The sequence below is a fragment of the Salmo salar genome, unplaced genomic scaffold (genome assembly GCF_905237065.1).
Source record: "Salmo salar unplaced genomic scaffold, Ssal_v3.1, whole genome shotgun sequence".
NCBI lineage: Eukaryota > Metazoa > Chordata > Actinopteri > Salmoniformes > Salmonidae > Salmo > Salmo salar.
In genome coordinates, this window is record NW_025548728.1 from 20,338 (window position 1) to 42,506 (window position 22,169).

The 22,169-nt window shown below is 46.6% G+C and overlaps 1 protein-coding gene and 1 long non-coding RNA gene across 2 annotated transcripts; one reads left to right on the top strand and one right to left on the bottom strand.

Moving 5' to 3' along the window:
* Positions 1–1,580: 1,580 nt before the first annotated feature.
* LOC106591851 (5,6-dihydroxyindole-2-carboxylic acid oxidase-like) lies at positions 1,581–22,111 on the bottom strand. The gene is made up of 9 exons (XM_045712698.1): positions 22,007–22,111; positions 17,004–17,362; positions 16,584–16,692; positions 15,057–15,270; positions 14,374–14,578; positions 5,247–5,414; positions 4,292–4,471; positions 4,002–4,148; positions 1,581–2,254 (listed from the first exon to the last, which is right to left on the bottom strand). Exons 2-9 carry the CDS (start codon positions 17,359–17,361, stop codon positions 2,049–2,051), a joined length of 1,587 nt encoding a protein of 528 aa, XP_045568654.1. The 5' UTR covers position 17,362; positions 22,007–22,111; the 3' UTR covers positions 1,581–2,048.
* On the top strand, positions 10,989–17,207 carry LOC123733255 (uncharacterized). Its single transcript, XR_006763691.1, has 3 exons — positions 10,989–14,598; positions 15,081–15,164; positions 17,010–17,207. It is a non-coding gene; the product is annotated as an uncharacterized lncRNA (long non-coding RNA).
* Positions 22,112–22,169: the final 58 nt, after the last annotated feature.

Genomic DNA, 22,169 nt, shown 5'->3' on the forward strand with positions numbered 1-22,169 from the left:
TGATGGGTGGTGCTGTGAGGTGCAGGACAGTATGTCTGTCTGATGGGTGGTGCTGTGAGGTGCAGGACAGTATGCCTGTCTGATGGGTGGTGCTGTGAGGTGCAGGACAGTATGCCTGTCTGATGGGTGGTGCTGTGAGGTGCAGGACAGTATGCCTGTCTGATGGGTGGTGCTGTGAGGTGCAGGACAGTATGCCTGTCTGATGGGTGGTGCTGTGAGGTGCAGGACAGTATGCCTGTCTGATGGGTGGTGCTGTGAGGTGCAGGACAGTATGCCTGTCTGATGGGTGGTGCTGTGAAGTGCAGGACAGTATGTCTGTCTGATGGGTGGTGCTGTGAGGTGCAGGACAGTATGCCTGTCTGATGGGTGGTGCTGTGAAGTGCAGGACAGTATGTCTGTCTGATGGGTGGTGCTGTGAGGTGCAGGACAGTATGCCTGTCTGATGGGTGGTGCTGTGAGTGCAGGACAGTATGCCTGTCTGATGGGTGGTGCTGTGAGGTGCAGGACAGTATGCCTGTCTGATGGGTGGTGCTGTGAGGTGCAGGACAGTATGCCTGTCTGATGGGTGGTGCTGTGAGGTGCAGGACAGTATGTCTGTCTGATGGGTGGTGCTGTGAGGTGCAGGACAGTATGTCTGTCTGATGGGTGGTGCTGTGAGGTGCAGGACAGTATGCCTGTCTGATGGGTGGTGCTGTGAGGTGCAGGACAGTATGCCTGTCTGATGGGTGGTGCTGTGAGGTGCAGGACAGTATGCCTGTCTGATGGGTGGTGCTGTGAGGTGCAGGACAGTATGCCTGTCTGATGGGTGGTGCTGTGAGGTGCAGGACAGTATGCCTGTCTGATGGGTGGTGCTGTGAGGTGCAGGACAGTATGCCTGTCTGATGGGTGGTGCTGTGAAGTGCAGGACAGTATGTCTGTCTGATGGGTGGTGCTGTGAGGTGCAGGACAGTATGCCTGTCTGATGGGTGGTGCTGTGAAGTGCAGGACAGTATGTCTGTCTGATGGGTGGTGCTGTGAGGTGCAGGACAGTATGCCTGTCTGATGGGTGGTGCTGTGAAGTGCAGGACAGTATGCCTGTCTGATGGGTGGTGCTGTGAGGTGCAGGACAGTATGCCTGTCTGATGGGTGGTGCTGTGAGGTGCAGGACAGTATGCCTGTCTGATGGGTGGTGCTGTGAAGTGCAGGACAGTATGTCTGTCTGATGGGTGGTGCTGTGAGGTGCAGGACAGTATGCCTGTCTGATGGGTGGTGCTGTGAAGTGCAGGACAGTATGTCTGTCTGATGGGTGGTGCTGTGAGGTGCAGGACAGTATGCCTGTCTGATGGGTGGTGCTGTGAAGTGCAGGACAGTATGTCTGTCTGATGGGTGGTGCTGTGAGGTGCAGGACAGTATATTCTCCACCAGAGGGCGCCAGATACACTGTTATGAAGGAACTACTAATGGGGATAAAAGCCGCCTGACCAGGTTTACTAATCCAGAGGCCCGTATCCACAAAACCCCTCAGGGTCTCAGTCTCCGTGGATACGGGCCAAAGGGTAGTGAATGTTATGAAAACACAGACAAAGCCGCTCGGACACAGGTTTTCAAAACCAGTACAACTTTATTAGAGGAGGAAGAAGGAGAAGGAATAAAAACAGCATAAACTATAGACAGGGTTCTGGTTTAATAGCACCCTAACCTAAATATAGTGCACTACTTTTGACCAGAACTCTATGGGTACCCAAGGGCACCATTCCCTCTATAGTGCACTACTGTTGACCAGGGATCGTATGCTAAAGTAGTGCATTAGCCTAGTGGTTAGAGTGTTGGGCCAGTAACCCCAAGATTGAATCCCTGAGCTGACAAGGTAAAAATCTGTCGTTCTGCCCCTGAACAGAGCAGTTAACCCACTGTTCCTAGGCCGTCATTGTAAATAAGAATTTGTTCTTAACTGACTTGCCTAGATAAATAAAGGTTAAATAAAAAATATTATATTGGCTATGGTCCCTGGTCAAAAGTAGTGCACTACATAGGGAATAGGGTGCCGGTTGAGACGCAGACATGATCCTCTACACAACAGACTGGCTCTTGTCCGTCCGTCTGTCATCCTCCGAGTAGCGACGGAAGGTCTCCCCTAGCAACGGCTCCAGTCCCTCAGCCGAGCGGAAATAGCGGGCACGCATGGCACACGCGATGACCCCCGACACCACCGCAGTCACCAGCACCGCGGCGACGATCGCTATGGTGATGATCTCAGGCAGTGTGTAGGGGCGAGCTGCGGGGGTAAGAGAGAAAAGCAACAGTTAGCTAAATAAAATAAAAAATATATATATATGTATGAGAACAGCTGGATGTGCTGTTCTATTGATCTAGAACCTACAGGGTGAATAGCCTAACCCTCTTCTAGGAGAACAGCTGGATGTGCTGTTCTATTGATCTAGAACCCACAGGGTGAATGGCCTAACCCTCCTCTAGGAGAACAGCTGGATGTGATGTTCTATTGATCTAGAACCCACAGGGTGAATAGCCTAACCCTCTTCTAGGAGAACAGCTGGATGTGATGTTCTATTGATCTAGAACCCACAGGGTGAATGGCCTAACCCTCCTCTAGGAGAACAGCTGGATGTGATGTTCTATTGATCTAGAACCCACAGGGTGAATAGCCTAACCCTCTTCTAGGAGAACAGCTGGATGTGCTGTTCTATTGATCTAGAACCCACAGGGTGAATGGCCTAACCCTCCTCTAGGAGAACAGCTGGATGTGATGTTCTATTGATCTAGAACCCACAGGGTGAATAGCCTAACCCTCCTCTAGAAGAACAGCTGGATGTGATGTTCTATTGATCTAGAACCCACAGGGTGAATAGCCTAACCCTCTTCTAGGAGAACAGCTGGATGTGCTGTTCTATTGATCTAGAACCCACAGGGTGAATGGCCTAACCCTCCTCTAGGAGAACAGCTGGATGTGATGTTCTATTGATCTAGAACCCACAGGGTGAATAGCCTAACCCTCTTCTAGGAGAACAGCTGGATGTGATGTTCTATTGATCTAGAACCCACAGGGTGAATGGCCTAACCCTCCTCTAGGAGAACAGCTGGATGTGATGTTCTATTGATCTAGAACCCACAGGGTGAATAGCCTAACCCTCTTCTAGGAGAACAGCTGGATGTGATGTTCTATTGATCTAGAACCCACAGGGTGAATAGCCTAACCCTCCTCTAGGAGAACAGCTGGATGTGCTGTTCTATTGATCTAGAACCCACAGGGTGAATGGCCTAACCCTCTTCTAGGAGAACAGCTGGATGTGATGTTCTATTGATCTAGAACCCACAGGGTGAATGGCCTAACCCTCCTCTAGGAGAACAGCTGGATGTGATGTTCTATTGATCTAGAACCCACAGGGTGAATGGCCTAACCCTCCTCTAGGAGAACAGCTGGATGTGATGTTCTATTGATCTAGAACCCACAGGGTGAATAGCCTAACCCTCCTCTAGGAGAACAGCTGGATGTGCAGGCTTTTGCTCTATCCCTGCACTAGGGTCATCAAAATTACAGTTAACAACTAGACTACAGTTTCGTCCCAAATGGTATCCTATCCCGTGAGTAGTCCACACTATTGGGAATAGGGCCCTGGTCTAAAGTAGTTCACTATATAGGGAATAGGGCTCTGGTCTAAAGTAGTGCACTATATAGGGAATAGGGCTCTGGTCTAAAGTAGTGCACTATATAGGGAATAGGGCTCTGATCTAAAGTAGTTCACTATATAGGGAATAGGGCTCTGGTCTAAAGTAGTGCACTACATAGGGAATAGGTCATACAGTCTCTGTGTATGACTCACTGTGCCATGTGACCTAGGGTCGGTCGGTCGGTCGGTCTGTCTGTCTGTCTGTCTGTCTGTCTGTCTGTCTGTCTGTCTGTCTGTCTGTCTGTCTGTCTGTCTGTCTGTCTGTCTGTCTGTCTGTCTGTCTGTCTGTCTGTCTGTCTGTCTGTCTGTCTGTCTGTCTGTGTGTGTGTGACTCACTGGGCCATGCGACCTCGTAGGTGTATCCCAGGTTCTCGGGGGCTGTGACGAACATCTCAGCGTTGGTGACGGGGGGCCAGAAGGGAACCATGTTGAACTGTCTGTTGTGACCAATAGGAGCATTCTCCTCCGGGTACACTGCCTCACCTGGGGGACGACATCAACCTTAGCCTAGAGCTGGCAGTGGCTGGGTGTGGGTCTGCAGATGGAACTCCCATTGGTCTCTGGTCTGGTCTGTTTGAATGAATTGATTGTGTTCTGTGATTGGTTGCAGGTGTGACATACTATACCTGGGGCGTGTCGGCTCAGCCACTCATCAAAGATGGCGTCAGTGAAGGTGTGGAGCAGGACAAAGATGGGGTCATTAGGGGACAGGTGTGTCTGCCCTCCTGTCCCGTTGAGGAACAGGTGAGCCAGGTTATGGAGGCTGCGTATCACTGGGTCATAGCCACCCTGAGGGGCACTGTAGCCTGGAGGGAGGAGAGGAGAGGGGGAGAGGGGGGAGGAGAGAGGAGAGGGAGGAGAGGGAGGAGAGAGAGGGAAGGAGAGGGAGGAGAGAGATGGAGAGAGGGAAGAGAGAGCGGAGAGATGGAGAGAGATGGAGGAAAGAGAGGGGAGGAGAGAGAGAAGAGAGGGGAGAGAGAGAGAAGAGAGAGAAGAGGAGAGAGAGAGAGAGGGAGGAGAGAGAAAGAGGAAGCGAGAGGAGAGGAGGGTTAGGAGGTTTGGAGTGGAGGTATCTGTCCTCTGGAGGAAGAGGAGAGGAGGGTTAGGAGGCTTGGAGTGGAGGTATCTGTCCTCTGGAGGAAGAGGAGAGGAGGGTTAGGAGGTTTGGGGTGGAGGTATCTGTCCTCTGGAGGAAGAGGAGAGGAGGGTTAGGAGGTTTGGGGTGGAGGTATGTGTCCTCTGGAGGAAGAGGAGAGGAGGGTTAGGAGGTTTGGGGTGGAGGTATGTGTCCTCTGGAGGAAGAGGAGAGGAGGGTTAGGAGGTTTGGGGTGGAGGTATGTGTCCTCTGGAGGAAGAGGAGAGGAGGGTTAGGAGGTTTGGGGTGGAGGTATGTGTTCTCTGGAGGAAGAGGAGAGGAGGGTTAGGAGGTATCTGTCCACTGGAGGAAGAGGAGAGGAGGGTTAAGTGTGGGTCAGGATAGTTGGTTCAATTCCCGGCACCACCATACGCAAGATGTATGCACGCGTACCTAAGTCTCTGTGGATAGAAGTGTCTGCTGAATGGGATGTATAGTATCCTCACCCTCCACGGTGTTCCTGAAGCTCTCTGAAGAGGTGGAGTAGTAAGGCGGGGTATCGAAGGTTTTCAGGTCCAGACAGTCCACCACATCCTGGGGTTCAGGCAGCCTCTGCACCATGGGCCGCGCCACGTTACCTGCTGGGTTCCTCCTGATGGGACTGGTCTCTGAATCTATAGGGGTCATAGGTTAAGGGTTAGGGGTCACAGGTCTCTGAATCTATAGTGTCATAGGTTAGGGGTCACAAGTCTTTGAATCTATAGCGTCATAGGTTAGGGGTTAGGGATCACATGTTTCTGAATCTATAGGGTCATAGGTTAGGGGTCACTGGTCTCTGAATCTATAGGGTCATAGGTTAGGGGTCACAGGTCTCTGAATCTATAGGGTCATAGGTTAGGGGTTAGGGATCACATGTTTCTGAATCTATAGGGTCATAGGTTAGGGGTCACAGGTCTCTGAATCTATAGGGTCATAGGTTAGGGGTCACTGGTCTCTGAATCTATAGGGTCATAGGTTAGGGCTTAGGGATCACATGTTTCTGAATCTATAGGGGTCATGGGTTAGGGGTCACAGGTCTCTGAATCTATAGGGTCATAGGTTAGGGGTCACTCGTCTCTGAATCTATAGGGTCATAGGTTAGGGGTTAGGGATCACATGTTTCTGAATCTATAGGGGTCATGGGTTAGGGGTCACAGGTCTCTGAATCTATAGGGTCATAGGTTAGGGGTCACAGGTCTCTGAATTTATAGAGTTCACATGTCAAAAAGCTTTGGACTAGTCTCTAAACTTAGGGATCACAGATCACATGGTCCACAGTTAATATTATTGCATCTCAAATGGCACCCTATTCCCTATATAATGCGCTTCTGTTGACAAAAGTAGTGCACTATAAAGGGAATAGGGAGGTTTTCCCTGGTAAAAGTCAAAACTTCCCTGGGCAAAGCCAAACTCCTTGCTCTGTCTGAAAACGTGGGCTTAACTAACCGTTAAACCCTTCATTCCTTCTGTCCTTGATTCCTTCTGTCCTTGATTCCTTAATAATTCCTCACCTTCCTCTCAAAGGTCACTGGAGGAGGGGCTCAAAGGTGAAGGACCTTGATTGGATCTTTTCCTCCAATGAGCTTTGAGAGGGAGGCAAGGAATTTAGGAATCAAATCAAGGATTCAATGGTTAGTTATGATTTCAGACAAAGACGTTTTCTGAGTTTTCCCACTGCTCAGGTCATGTGGTCACTGTTCAGGAAAATCACACACACACACACACACACACACACACACACACACACACACACACACACACACACACACACACACACACACACACACACACACACACACACACACACGAGGAGATAGTGCATAGCTGTGTGCTGTCTATCTGTCTGAGTGTAATTCCTCCTGATCAAAGACAACCTGTAGACTGGCAGACTTCTTCCTCCTTAGCCTCATAACGCCCATATTAGGAAATCACATGACCATAATGTGTTGTTCCCTGTATACTGAGGTAAAGAGGATCAGCTAGGAGACAGACTGGACAGCTAATAGATATCACTGAGCAGGTCACACACCCTCACTCCTCTCATGTTCTGTCAGGTCACACACCCTCACTCCTCTCATGTTCTGTCAGGTCACACACCCTCACTCCTCTCATGTTCTGTCAGGTCACACACCCTCACTCCTCTCATGTTCTGTCAGGTCACACACCCTCACTCCTCTCATGTTCTGTCAGGTCACACACCCTCACTCCTCTCGTGTTCTATCAGGTCACACACCCTCACTCCTCTCATGTTCTGTCAGGTCACACACCCTCACTCCTCTCATGTTCTGTCAGGTCACACACCCTCACTCCTCTCGTGTTCTGTCAGGTCACACACCCTCACTCCTCTCATGTTCTGTCAGGTCACACACCCTCACTCCTCTCATGTTCTGTCAGGTCACACACCCTCACTCCTCTCGTGTTCTGTCAGGTCACACACCCTCACTCCTCTCGTGTTCTGTCAGGTCACACACCCTCACTCCTCTCATGTTCTGTCAGGTCACAATTCTGACTCAATTCTCCCTATCGATGAAATGTTGAATCTCTAGGAAATTGTATGACATTTACTGAGATAAAAGTAGGGAGGAAGTGAGTGTTGTAATCTGGCCCAGATTATGCATACCAACCAGACTAATCTCCTAATCTGGAATGATGTGAATGTAGATTATACTACTGATTCCTTAGTCCAGACCTTCAGAACCCTGTTGTTCATTGTGTCTTAGTTATAATTCCTTCCAAAGCCCAGATAAATCACAAACCAGCACTACTTCTAACAGGTCCAACCAAAATCACTGTTACAGATGGTTCCCACTATCCAGAGTGGCACAGTCTTGGGTTAGCTACTGTCAGTTTCCCTGCCCCAGATCAGTCAGTCTTGGGTTAGCTACTGTCAGTTTCCCTGCCCCAGATCAGTCAGTCTTGGGTTAGCTACTGTCAGTTTCCCTGCCCCAGATCAGTCTTGGGTTAGCTACTGTCAGTTTCCTTGCCCCAGATCAGTCTTGGGTTAGCTACTGTCAGTTTCCCTGCCCCAGATCAGTCTTGGGTTAGTTACTGTCAGTTTCCCTGCCCCAGATCAGTCTTGGGTTAGTTACTGTCAGTTTCCCTGCCCCAGATCAGTCTTGGGTTAGCTACTGTCAGTTTCCCTGCCCAGATCAGTCTTGGATTAGTTACTGTCAGTTTCCCTGCCCCAGATCAGTCTTGGGTTAGCTACTGTCAGTTTCCCTGCCCCAGATCAGTCTTGGGTTAGCTACTGTCAGTTTCCCTGCCCCAGATCAGTCAGTCTTGGGTTAGCTACTGTCAGTTTCCCTGCCCCAGATCAGTCAGTCTTGGGTTAGCTACTGTCAGTTTCCCTGCCCCAGATCAGTCAGTCTTGGGTTAGCTACTGTCAGTTTCCCTGCCCCAGATCAGTCTTGGGTTAGCTACTGTCAGTTTCCTTGCCCCAGATCAGTCTTGGGTTAGCTACTGTCAGTTTCCCTGCCCCAGATCAGTCTTGGGTTAGTTACTGTCAGTTTCCCTGCCCCAGATCAGTCTTGGGTTAGCTACTGTCAGTTTCCCTGCCCCAGATCAGTCTTGGGTTAGTTACTGTCAGTTTCCCTGCCCAGATCAGTCTTGGGTTAGCTACTGTCAGTTTCCCTGCCCCAGATCAGTCTTGGGTTAGCTACTGTCAGTTTCCCTGCCCAGATCAGTCTTGGGTTAGTTACTGTCAGTTTCCCTGCCCCAGATCAGTCTTGGGTTAGCTACTGTCAGTTTCCCTGCCCAGATCAGTCTTGGGTTAGCTACTGTCAGTTTCCCTGCCCAGATCAGTCTTGGATTAGTTACTGTCAGTTTCCCTGCCCAGATCAGTCTTGGGTTAGCTACTGTCAGTTTCCCTGCCCCAGATCAGTCTTGGGTTAGCTACTGTCAGTTTCCCTGCCCCAGATCAGTCTTGGGTTAGCTACTGTCAGTTTCCCTGCCCCAGATCAGTCTTGGGTTAGTTACTGTCAGTTTCCCTGCCCAGATCAGTCTTGGGTTAGTTACTGTCAGTTTCCCTGCCCCAGATCAGTCTTGGGTTAGCTACTGTCAGTTTCCCTGCCCAGATCAGTCTTGGGTTAGCTACTGTCAGTTTCCCTGCCCAGATCAGTCTTGGGTTAGTTACTGTCAGTTTCCCTGCCCCAGATCAGTCTTGGGTTAGCTACTGTCAGTTTCCCTGCCCCAGATCAGTCTTGGGTTAGCTACTGTCAGTTTCCCTGCCCCAGATCAGTCTTGGGTTAGCTACTGTCAGTTTCCCTGCCCCAGATCAGTCTTGGATTAGTTACTGTCAGTTTCCCTGCCCAGATCAGTCTTGGGTTAGTTACTGTCAGTTTCCCTGCCCCAGATCAGTCTTGGGTTAGCTACTGTCAGTTTCCCTGCCCCAGATCAGCCTTGGATTAGTTACTGTCAGTTTCCCTGCCTCAGATCAGTCTTGAGTTAGTTACTGTCAGTTTCCCTGTCCCAGATCAGTCTTGGATTAGTTACTGTCAGTTTCCCTGCCCCAGATCAGTCTTGGATTAGTTACTGTCAGTTTCCCTGCCCCACATCAGTCAGTCTTCGATTAGTTTGTGTCAGTTTCCCTGCCCAGATCAGTCTTGGGTTAGTTACTGTCAGTTTCCCTGCCCCAGATCAGTCTTGGGTTAGTTACTGTCAGTTTCCCTGCCCCAGATCAGTCAGTCTTGGGTTAGTTACTGTCAGTTTCCCTGCCCAGATCAGTCTTGGGTTAGCTACTGTCAGTTTCCCTGCCCCAGATCAGTCTTGGGTTAGCTACTGTCAGTTTCCCTGCCCCAGATCAGTCTTGGGTTAGCTACTGTCAGTTTCCCTGCCCCAGATCAGCCTTGGATTAGTTACTGTCAGTTTCCCTGCCCCAGATCAGTCTTGAGTTAGTTACTGTCAGTTTCCCTGCCCCAGATCAGTCTTGGGTTAGTTACTGTCAGTTTCCCTGCCCAGATCAGTCTTGGGTTAGCTACTGTCAGTTTCCCTGCCCCAGATCGGTCTTGGGTTAGCTACTGTCAGTTTCCCTGCCCCAGATCAGTCTTGGGTTAGCTACTGTCAGTTTCCCTGCCCCAGATCAGCCTTGGATTAGTTTCTGTCAGTTTCCCTGTCCCAGATCAGTCTTGGGTTAGTTTCTGTCAGTTTCCCTGTCCCAGATCAGTCTTGGGTTAGTTACTGTCAGTTTCCCTGTCCCAGATCAGTCTTGGATTAGTTACTGTCAGTTTCCCTGTCCCAGATCAGTCTTGGGTTAGTTACTGTCAGTTTCCCTGTCCCAGATCAGTCTTGGGTTAGCTACAGTCAGTTTCCCTGCCTCAGATTTAACCTAGTGCTGGACTAAAAAAGCATGCACAGGGTTACTAAAAAGGGTTAGTCATCACTGTTACAGAAGGTTCCCAGAGTGTCGTAGTGTTTACAAGGTGTTAGGACATATCATGTTCACTGTTACAGAAGGTTCCCAGAGTGTCGTAGTGTTTACAAGTTGTTAGGACATATCATGCTCACTGTTACAGAAGGTTCCCAGAGTGTCGTAGTGTTTACAAGGTGTTAGGACATATCATGTTCACTGTTACAGAAGGTTCCAAGAGTGTCGTAGTGTTTACAAGGTGTTAGGACATATCATGCTCACTGTTACAGAAGGTTCCCAGAGTGTCGTAGTGTTTACAAGTTGTTAGGACATATCATGTTCACTGTTACAGATGGTTCCCAGAGTGTCGTAGTGTTTACAAGGTGTTAGGACATATCATGCTCACTGTTACAGAAGGTTCCCAGAGTGTCGTAGTGTTTACAAGGTGTTAGGACATATCATGCTCACTGTTACAGAAGGTTCCCAGAGTGTCGTAGTGTTTACAAGGTGTGAGGACATATCATGTTCACTGTTACAGAAGGTTCCCAGAGTGTCGTAGTGTTTACAAGGTGTTAGGACATATCATGCTCACTGTTACAGAAGGTTCCCAGAGTGTCGTAGTGTTTACAAGGTGTTAGGACATATCATGCTCACTGTTACAGAAGGTTCCCAGAGTGTCGTAGTGTTTACAAGGTGTTAGGACATATCATGCTCACTGTTACAGATGGTTCCCAGAGTGTCGTAGTGTTTACAAGGTGTTAGGACATATCATGCTCACTGTTACAGATGGTTCCCAGAGTGTCGTAGTGTTTACAAGGTGTTAGGACATATCATGCTCACTGTTACAGAAGGTTCCCAGAGTGTCATAGTGTTTACAAGGTGTTAGGACATATCATGTTCACTGTTACAGAAGGTTCCCAGAGTGTCGTAGTGTTTACAAGGTGTTAGGACATATCATGCTCACTGTTACAGAAGGTTCCCAGAGTGTCATAGTGTTTACAAGGTGTTAGGACATATCATGCTCACTGTTACAGAAGGTTCCCAGAGTGTCGTAGTGTTTACAAGGTGTTAGGACATATCATGCTCACTGTTACAGAAGGTTCCCAGAGTGTCGTAGTGTTTACAAGGTGTTAGGACATATCATGCTCACTGTTACAGAAGGTTCCCAGAGTGTCGTAGTGTTTACAAGGTGTTAGGACATATCATGCTCACTGTTACAGAAGGTTCCCAGAGTGTCGTAGTGTTTACAAGTTGTTAGGACATATCATGCTCACTGTTACAGAAGGTTCCCAGAGTGTCATAGTGTTTACAAGGTGTTAGGACATATCATGCTCACTGTTACAGAAGGTTCCCAGAGTGTCGTAGTGTTTACAAGGTGTTAGGACATATCATGCTCACTGTTACAGAAGGTTCCCAGAGTGTCGTAGTGTTTACAAGGTGTTAGGACATATCATGCTCACTGTTACAGAAGGTTCCCAGAGTGTCGTAGTGTTTACAAGGTGTTAGGACATATCATGCTCACTGTTACAGAAGGTTCCCAGAGTGTCGTAGTGTTTACAAGGTGTTAGGACATATCATGCTCACTGTTACAGAAGGTTCCCAGAGTGTCGTAGTGTTTACAAGGTGTTAGGACATATCATGCTCACTGTTACAGAAGGTTCCCAGAGTGTCGTAGTGTTTACAAGGTGTTAGGACATATCATGCTCACTGTTACAGAAGGTTCCCAGAGTGTCGTAGTGTTTACAAGGTGTTAGGACATATCATGCTCACTGTTACAGAAGGTTCCCAGAGTGTCGTAGTGTTTACAAGGTGTTAGGACATATCATGCTCACTGTTACAGAAGGTTCCCAGAGTGTCGTAGTGTTTACAAGTTGTTAGGACATATCATGCTCACTGTTACAGAAGGTTCCCAGAGTGTCATAGTGTTTACAAGGTGTTAGGACATATCATGCTCACTGTTACAGAAGGTTCCCAGAGTGTCGTAGTGTTTACAAGGTGTTAGGACATATCATGCTCACTGTTACAGAAGGTTCCCAGAGTGTCGTAGTGTTTACAAGTTGTTAGGACATATCATGTTCACTGTTACAGAAGGTTCCCAGAGTGTCGTAGTGTTTACAAGGTGTTAGGACATATCATGCTCACTGTTACAGAAGGTTCCCAGAGTGTCGTAGTGTTTACAAGGTGTTAGGACATATCATGCTCACTGTTACAGAAGGTTCCCAGAGTGTCGTAGTGTTTACAAGGTGTTAGGACATATCATGCTCACTGTTACAGAAGGTTCCCAGAGTGTCGTAGTGTTTACAAGGTGTTAGGACATATCATGCTCACTGTTACAGAAGGTTCCCAGAGTGTCGTAGTGTTTACAAGGTGTTAGGACATATCATGCTCACTGTTACAGAAGGTTCCCAGAGTGTCGTAGTGTTTACAAGGTGTTAGGACATATCATGCTCACTGTTACAGAAGGTTCCCAGAGTGTCGTAGTGTTTACAAGGTGTTAGGACATATCATGCTCACTGTTACAGAAGGTTCCCAGAGTGTCGTAGTGTTTACAAGGTGTTAGGACATATCATGCTCACTGTTACAGAAGGTTCCCAGAGTGTCGTAGTGTTTACAAGGTGTTAGGACATATCATGCTCACTGTTACAGAAGGTTCCCAGAGTGTCGTAGTGTTTACAAGGTGTTAGGACATATCATGCTCACTGTTACAGAAGGTTCCCAGAGTGTCGTAGTGTTTACAAGGTGTTAGGACATATCATGCTCACTGTTACAGAAGGTTCCCAGAGTGTCGTAGTGTTTACAAGGTGTTAGGACATATCATGCTCACTGTTACAGAAGGTTCCCAGAGTGTCGTAGTGTTTACAAGTTGTTAGGACATATCATGCTCACTGTTACAGAAGGTTCCCAGAGTGTCGTAGTGTTTACAAGGTGTTAGGACATATCATGCTCACTGTTACAGAAGGTTCCCAGAGTGTCGTAGTGTTTACAAGGTGTTAGGACATATCATGCTCACTGTTACAGAAGGTTCCCAGAGTGTCGTAGTGTTTACAAGGTGTTAGGACATATCATGCTCACTGTTACAGAAGGTTCCCAGAGTGTCGTAGTGTTTACAAGTTGTTAGGACATATCATGCTCACTGTTACAGAAGGTTCCCAGAGTGTCATAGTGTTTACAAGGTGTTAGGACATATCATGCTCACTGTTACAGAAGGTTCCCAGAGTGTCGTAGTGTTTACAAGGTGTTAGGACATATCATGCTCACTGTTACAGAAGGTTCCCAGAGTGTCGTAGTGTTTACAAGTTGTTAGGACATATCATGTTCACTGTTACAGAAGGTTCCCAGAGTGTCGTAGTGTTTACAAGGTGTTAGGACATATCATGCTCACTGTTACAGAAGGTTCCCAGAGTGTCGTAGTGTTTACAAGGTGTTAGGACATATCATGTTCACTGTTACAGATGGTTCCCAGAGTGTCGTAGTGTTTACAAGGTGTTAGGACATATCATGCTCACTGTTACAGAAGGTTCCCAGAGTGTCGTAGTGTTTACAAGGTGTTAGGACATATCATGCTCACTGTTACAGAAGGTTCCCAGAGTGTCGTAGTGTTTACAAGGTGTTAGGACATATCATGCTCACTGTTACAGAAGGTTCCCAGAGTGTCGTAGTGTTTACAAGGTGTTAGGACATATCATGCTCACTGTTACAGAAGGTTCCCAGAGTGTCGTAGTGTTTACAAGGTGTTAGGACATATCATGCTCACTGTTACAGAAGGTTCCCAGAGTGTCGTAGTGTTTACAAGGTGTTAGGACATATCATGCTCACTGTTACAGAAGGTTCCCAGAGTGTCGTAGTGTTTACAAGGTGTTAGGACATATCATGCTCACTGTTACAGAAGGTTCCCAGAGTGTCGTAGTGTTTACAAGGTGTTAGGACATATCATGCTCACTGTTACAGAAGGTTCCCAGAGTGTCGTAGTGTTTACAAGTTGTTAGGACATATCATGCTCACTGTTACAGAAGGTTCCCAGAGTGTCATAGTGTTTACAAGGTGTTAGGACATATCATGCTCACTGTTACAGAAGGTTCCCAGAGTGTCATAGTGTTTACAAGGTGTTAGGACATATCATGTTCACTGTTACAGAAGGTTCCCAGAGTGTCGTAGTGTTTACAAGGTGTTAGGACATATCATGCTCACTGTTACAGAAGGTTCCCAGAGTGTCATAGTGTTTACAAGGTGTTAGGACATATCATGCTCACTGTTACAGAAGGTTCCCAGAGTGTCATAGTCCTCTACACTCTCACAGATCACCCTCCACTGGGAGAAGACAGAGTTGGGGCTGAGGCTGTTCATATCGAAGGCAGACCTGGCTCCTAGGAGGTCGTCAGTACACACGTCACACTCACTGCCGCCGATGGCAAAGTTCCAGTAGGGGAGGGCAAAGGTGGCATCGCCCAACATGTCCTGGAGAGGATGGAGAGATGGTGAGATGAAGGGATGGAGGGATGGGGAAATGGAGAGATGGATGGATGGATGGGGAGATGGAGAGATGGATGGATGGATGGATGGATGGATGGATGGATGGATGGATGGATGGATGGATGGATGGATGGATGGATGGATGGATGGGGAGATGGAGAGATGGATGGATGGATGGATGGATGGATGGATGGATGGATGGATGGAGGGAGGGAGGGAGGGAGGGATGGATGGAGAGATGGATGGATGGAGGGGAAGACAGATGTGGTAAGGATCAATATTACAGTTTATAACCCCTGCTTGGCTGAATACTTGATTCTGATTGGTCGAGAGAGTGTTTGACAATGTTTGAATATATGGCAATATTGAACACACACACACACACACACACACACACACACACACACACACACACACACACACACACACACACATACACTCCGTACCCCCTTCTCTCACTCACCTGCATATCTCTCTCCAACTGCAGCAGGTGGAACCTGTGCCAGGTGACGAATCCCGGTCCTTCGTGAGAGAAGTCCACACCCCCAAAGCTAGCCTGCCCCGCCCCCATGTAGGTCTTGCTGACAGAGTAGTAGTGTGTCCACACAAAGTAGTTATAGATGGTGATGTTGTCAAACTGAGGGGTGTTACCGTCCGGACCATACACTTCCTGGTAACTGTAGAGAGATGAGGAGTTATCAATGACAATGTGCCAAAGTGGAGTTTAATGCACAACCAAGCTCCCATCCAATTCTCTAACCTTAGCCTCCAATTCTCTAACTCTAACCTCTAGCATCCAATTCTCTAACCTCTAGCCTCCAATTCTCTAACTCTAACCTCTAGCCTCCAAATCTCTAACTCTAACCTTTAGCCTCCAATTCTCAAACTCTAGCGTCGAATTCTCGAACTCTAGCCTCCAATCTCTAACTCTAACCTCTAGACTCCAATCTCTAACTCTAGGCTCCAATTCTCTAACTCTAGCGTCGAATTCTCGAACTCTAGCCTCCAATTCTCTAACCTATAGCATCCAATCCTCTAAACTCTAGCCTCCAATTCTATAACTATCCTCCAATTCTCTAACCTCTAGCATCCAATTCTCTAAACTCTAGCCTCCAATTCTATAACTATCCTCCAATTCTCTAACCTCTAGCCTCCAATTCTCTTACCTCTAGCATCCAATTCTATAACTAGCATCCAATTCTATAACTATCCTCCAATTATATAACTATCCTCCAATTCTCTAACCTCTAGCATCCAATTCTCTAACTCTAGGCTCCAAAACTCTAACCTCTAGCCTCCAGTTCTCTTTCCTCTAGCATCCAATTCTATAACTATCCTCCAATTCTCTAACCTCTAGCATCCAATTCTCTAACCTCTACCCTCCAGGACTTTAATCTTTAGCCTCCAAACTCTAACCTATAGGCTCCAATTCTCTATCCCCTAGCCTCCAAATCTCTTACCTCTAGCCTCCAATTCTCTTACCTCTAGCCTCCAGTTCTCTTACCTCTAGCATCCAATTCTATAACTATCCTCCAATTCTCTAACCTCTAGCATCCAATTCTCTAACTCTAGCCTCCAAAACTCTAACCTCTAGCCTCCAGTTCTCTTACCTCTAGCATCCAATTCTATAACTATCCTCCAATTCTATAATCTCTATCCTCCAATTCTCTAACCTCTACCCTCCAGGCCTCTAACCTCTAGCCTCCAAATCTGTAACCTCTATCCTCCAATTCTCTATCCCCTAGCCTCCAATTCTCTTTCCTCTAGCCTCCAAAACTCTAACCTATAGCCTCCAATTCTCTTACCTTTAGCATCCAATTCTCTAACTTCTAGCCTCCCAATTACTAATCTCTAGCCTCCAATTATCTAACGAATGAGATTATATTTGATTTAAACAGATGAGTGGTAATGAAGTATCAATTATTTGGTTCCGATGCACAATCGATCTCTGGTCATTAAGAGGAGATCACAGCACCGTCAAACTGGTTACCGTCGTGTACAGACGACCAGGTCAGGGTGGACGGTCCTCTTGGCCTGGTCCAGAGAGTTCACAAACGCCTGCTTCTCTGCTGAACTCATCTGCATCACATTCCTCCTGACTGGAGAGAGGGAGGGAAGCAGGGAGGATGGAGGGAGGCATGGGGGGAGGGAGGAGAAAGGAAGGGAGACGAGAGGGAGAGTGAAAGGGGGAAGGGAAGAGGGAGGGAAATAAAGGAGGGAGAGAGAGCGATGCATCAAATATTGTACGTTAGAAACTGTACATGGTCCCTGATAAAGAAATACATGGATGTATGAAGAAAACCTAGAATAAATATATTATTATCATTTTGTTTTTAAAGGAAGTAGGAATGAGAGTAAAGAAAGAGACTATATCCAATCAGATAAATAAATACACCTCCCTCTCTCTTACCCACAGATATCCTCTGATCACAGTTAGGTCCGGTGAGTCCATGTCGGCACCGGACACAGTTATACCCCGCAAAGTTCCCGTTACACTGGCACGTCCGGTTAAAGAACCTTAACGGCCAGCGCTCCCGGTCGTCCCGGCCATCATGTGGGTACTGGGGGCCGTGGCGGTGGCTGTCGACAGCTACGGATACACACTGACCCCTCCCTGTGGCAGAACCACACTCGTCATCCACGGCTCCAGTGGGAGAGGGGCAGCACTGGCCGCTCCGTAGCCCCGCTGAGGTGACACATTCTCTGGGAAACTGGGCCAGGGTCCACGGGGTCAGGACCACCACCACCAGGAGACCCAGCCAACACATACTGGAGATGGAGGAGAGAGAAAGAGGGAGTCTTTATTCGTTTTGAAAGAAAGATCATCTTTATTCATTTGTGTGTGTGTAATGTTAACTGTTAATTTGTGACTGTTGATTTAACTTGTTTTGACAATGTAAACATGTTTTCAATGCCAATAAAGGTCCTTTGAATTTAAATTGAATTGAGAGAGAGAGAGGAAGTGACACAGCAGAGCAGAGAGGGAGCAAGAGAGAGAGAGCGAGAGCGAGCGAGAGAGAGAGAGAGAGATCATTACAACCCTGTATATAGACATAATATGACATTTGAAACTTCTATGAGTGTAATGTTTACTCTAGATTTGTATTGTTTATTTCACTTTTGTTTATTATATTCTTCACTTTCTTTGGCAATGTTAACATATGTTTCCATTGCCAATAAAGCCCTTGAATTGAATTGAGAGAGAGAGGAAGTGAGAGAGAGAGAGACAGAGGAGTGCGTCAACAGCAACCTTGGGAAAATCCTCTGCATTATCATTAACAGCAGACTCGTACATTTCTTCAGTGAAAACAATGTACTGAGCAAATGTCAAATTGGCTTTTTAACCAAATTATTGTATGACAGACCACGTATTCACCCTGCATACACTAATTGACAAACAAACAAACCAAAACAAAGGCAAAGTCTTGTCATGCTTTGTTGATTTCAAAAAGGACTTCGACTCAATTTGGCATGAGGTTCTGCTATACAAATTGATGGAAAGTTGCGTTGGTGGAAAAACATATGCCATTATAAAATCCATGTACACAAACAAGTGTGCGGTTAAAATAGGCAAAAAACACACACATTTCTTCCCACAGGGCCGTGGGGTGAGACACGTGAGATGAGAGATGCAGCTTAAACCCCACCATCTTCAACATATATATCAATGAATTGACGAGGGCACTAGAACAGTCTGCAGCACCCAGCCTCACCCTACTAGAATCTGAAGTCAAATGTCTACTGTTTGCTGATGATCTGGTGCTTCTGTCCCCAACTAAGGAGGGCCTACAGCAGCACCTAGATCTGTCCCCAACCAAGGAGGGCCTACAGCAGCACCTAGATCTGTCCCCAACCAAGGAGGGCCAACAGCAGCACCTAGATCTGTCCCCAACCAAGGAGGGCCAACAGCAGCACCTAGATCTGTCCCCAACCAAGGAGGGCCAACAGCAGCACCTAGATCTTCTGCACAGATTCTGACAGACCTGGGCCCTGACAGTACATCTCAGTAAGACCAAAATAATGGTGTTCCAAGAAAGGTCCAGTTGCCAGGACCACAAATACAAATTCCATCTGGATACCGTTGCCCTGGAGCACACAAAAAAACTATACATACCTCGGCATAAACATCAGCGCCACAGGTAACTTCCACAAAGCTGTGAACGATCTGAGAGACTTGGCAAGAAGTGCCTTCTATGCCATCAAAAGGAACAGAAAATTTGACATACCAATTAGGATCTGGCTAAAACTACTTGAATCAGTTATAGAACCCATTGCCCTTTATGGTTGTGAGGTCTGGGCTCCGCTCACCAACCAAGAACTCACAAAATGGGACAAACACCAAATTGAGACTCTGCATGCAGAATTCTGCAAAACTATCCTCCGTGTACAACGTAGAACACCATATAATGCATGCAGAGCAGAATTAGGCCGATACCAGCTAATTATCAAAATCCAGAAAAGAGCAGCTAAATTCTACAACCACCTAAAAGGAAGTGATTCTCAAACCTTCCATAACAAAGCCATCACCTACAGAGAGATGAACCTGGAGAAGAGTCCCCTAAGCAAGCTGGTCCTGGGGCTCTGTTCACAAACACACCCCACAGAGCCCCAGGACAGCAACACAATTAAACCCAACCAAATCATGAGAAAACAAAAAGATAATTACTTGACACATTGTAAAGAATACCTGACCACTGTGACTGACCCAAACTTAAGGAAAGCTTTGACTATGTACAGAGTCAGTGAGCACAGCCTTGCTATTGAGAAAGGCTGCTGTAGGCAGACCTGGCTCTCAAGAGAGGACAAGCTATGTGTACACTGCCCACAAAATGAGGTGAAAACTGAGCTGCACTTCCTAACCTCCTGCCAAATGTATGACCATATTAGAGACACATATTTCCCTCAGATTACACAGATCCACAAAGAATTCAAAAACAAACTCAATTTTGATAAACTCCCATATCTACTGGATATGGGAGTTTATCAACTCCCATATCCAGCAGCAAGATTTGTGACCTGTTGCCACAAGAAAAGGGCAACCAGTGAAGAACATAATATGTACATAATATGTCATTTGTAATGTCTTTATTCTTTTTAAACTTCTGTGAGTGTAATGTTTACTATTAATTTTTGTTTATTTCACTTTTGTTTATTATCTACTTCACTTGCTTTGGCAATGTTAACATATGTTTCCCATGGCAATAAAGTCCCTTGAATTGAATTGAGAGAGAGAGATGTAGTTAGAGAGTTGAAACAAAGGCTGGTCCATTTTTGAGTGCCCAGCCCAGCTCAGCCTAGACTCCACACTCATCAGATATCAGATTACACAAAGGATCAGAGATGTTTTCTTCTACAGATGTTTACCAGCTCCAGCAAATCTCTTTTATCTCTGAAATCAACCATTCCCTTTGTTATAATTCCCTTTATGATTCCCAATGATTCCCTTTCCCTCCGAATAACTTATCGAGCCAAAGAAAACAAACAAGTTCTACTTTCTAAACAAATATCAAAAGTGTTTTAGGATTTGCAAGGACCCTGTTTACATGGCCCCCAAAAAACAATCACATAAAATCCCTCCTTGATCACGTAAAAAAGCAACAAGATAACAGAGAGGATTAGACAGATTGACAGATTGACAGATGTTTCTTGATTCTGTGGGTGGTGGTGCTACACACAAATCTCTCCTCCAACTAAGAGCGGCAAATCGTATGTGAGCTTGGTTCTGCAACTGTTTATCACGAGTGGCACAGCGGTCTAAGGCACTGCATCTCAGTGCTACAGGCGTCACTACAGACATCCTGGTTCAAATCCAGGCTGTATCACAGCGGTCTAAGGCACTGCATCTCAGTGCTACAGGCGTCACTACAGACATCCTGGTTCAAATCCAGTCTGTATCACTGCGGTCTAAGGCACTGCATCTCAGTGCTACAGGTGTCACTACAGACATCCTGGTTCAAATCCAGTCTGTATCACTGCGGTCTAAGGCACTGCATCTCAGTGCTACAGGTGTCACTACAGACATCCTGGTTCAAATCCAGTCTGTATCACTGCGGTCTAAGGCACTGCATCTCAGTGCTACAGGTGTCACTACAGACATCCTGGTTCAAATCCAGTCTGTATCACTGCGGTCTAAGGCACTGCATCTCAGTGCTACAGGTGTCACTACAGACATCCTGGTTCAAATCCAGTCTGTATCACTGCGGTCTAAGGCACTGCATCTCAGTGCTAGAAGTGTCGCTACAGACGCTCTGGTTCGAATCCAGGCTATATCATAGTCCCATAGGGAGGCGCACAATTGGCCCAGCATCGTCATTGTAAATAAGAATTTATTCTTGACTGACTTGCCTAGTTAAATAAAAGTTTTTTTTAAATCCCACCGCCTGTAAGATTGTCAGTCTCCATTCTCTCAGTGATGTTTCACAGAATGGAAACAATGTCCAGTGTTCTGATGAAGGACTATCTCCAAAGCACTTCCCCCATAAACTCAATCCACTCAATCCACTGTCTTTGTAGCCTACTATAAATAAACCAGTGATCTGTTGTTCTCCCATATAATACCAGACAATGAAGCAATAAATAACCAATTTAAATGTCTATAGACCAAGAAATTAATATATAATAGTAATTCAATTATGATTCCATATTAAACCTGGTGCTGTATCCTACCTGTTTTTACATATAAATAAGAAACAAATATACAGATAATACAAAACCAATGATGATAAATCAGTAAATGACTTGAATAGATGAATGAATTTACAACTAACCTGTTGCTGTTTCCTACCTGTTAATGTATCCTACCTGTTACTGTCTCCTACCTGTTACTGTTTCCTACCAGTTACTGTTTCCTACCTGTTACTGTCTCCTACCTGTTACTGTTTCCTACCTGGTGCTGTTTCCTACCTGGTGATGTTTCCTACATGTTACTGTTTTCTACCTGTTGCTGTTTCCTACCTGTTACTGTTTCCTACATGTTACTGTCTCCTACCTGTTACTGTTTCCTACCAGTTACTGTTTCCTACCTGTTACTGTTTCCTACCAGTTACTCTCTACTACCAGTTACTGTTTCCTACCTGTTACTGTTTCCTACATGTTACTGTTTCCTACCTGTTACTGTTTCCTACATGTTACTGTTTCCTACCTGTTACTGTTTTCTACCTGTTGCTGTTTCCTACCTGTTACTGTTTCCTACCTGTTACTGTATCCTACCTGTTACTGTTTCCTACCTGTTACTGTTTCCTACCTGTTACTGTTTCCTACCTGTTACTGTCTACTACCAGTTACTGTTTCCTACCTGTTACTGTTTCCTACATGCTACTGTCTCCTACCCGAAGATGTTTCCTACCTGGTGCTGTTTCCTACCTGGCGCTGTTTCCTACATGTTGCTGTTTCCTACCCGAAGATGTTTCCTACCTGTGGTAGTGCACGCTGTTCCTCTGTCTCAGTCCAACTGATCACCCCCTAGGGACGGCCCATTGACCTCTTCTCTCTCATATAGCCTACTGCACACACACATTAACACACACACTCTGCCGCATGACTAGGCCTTTCCTCCCTGAGCCTCACACACACACAT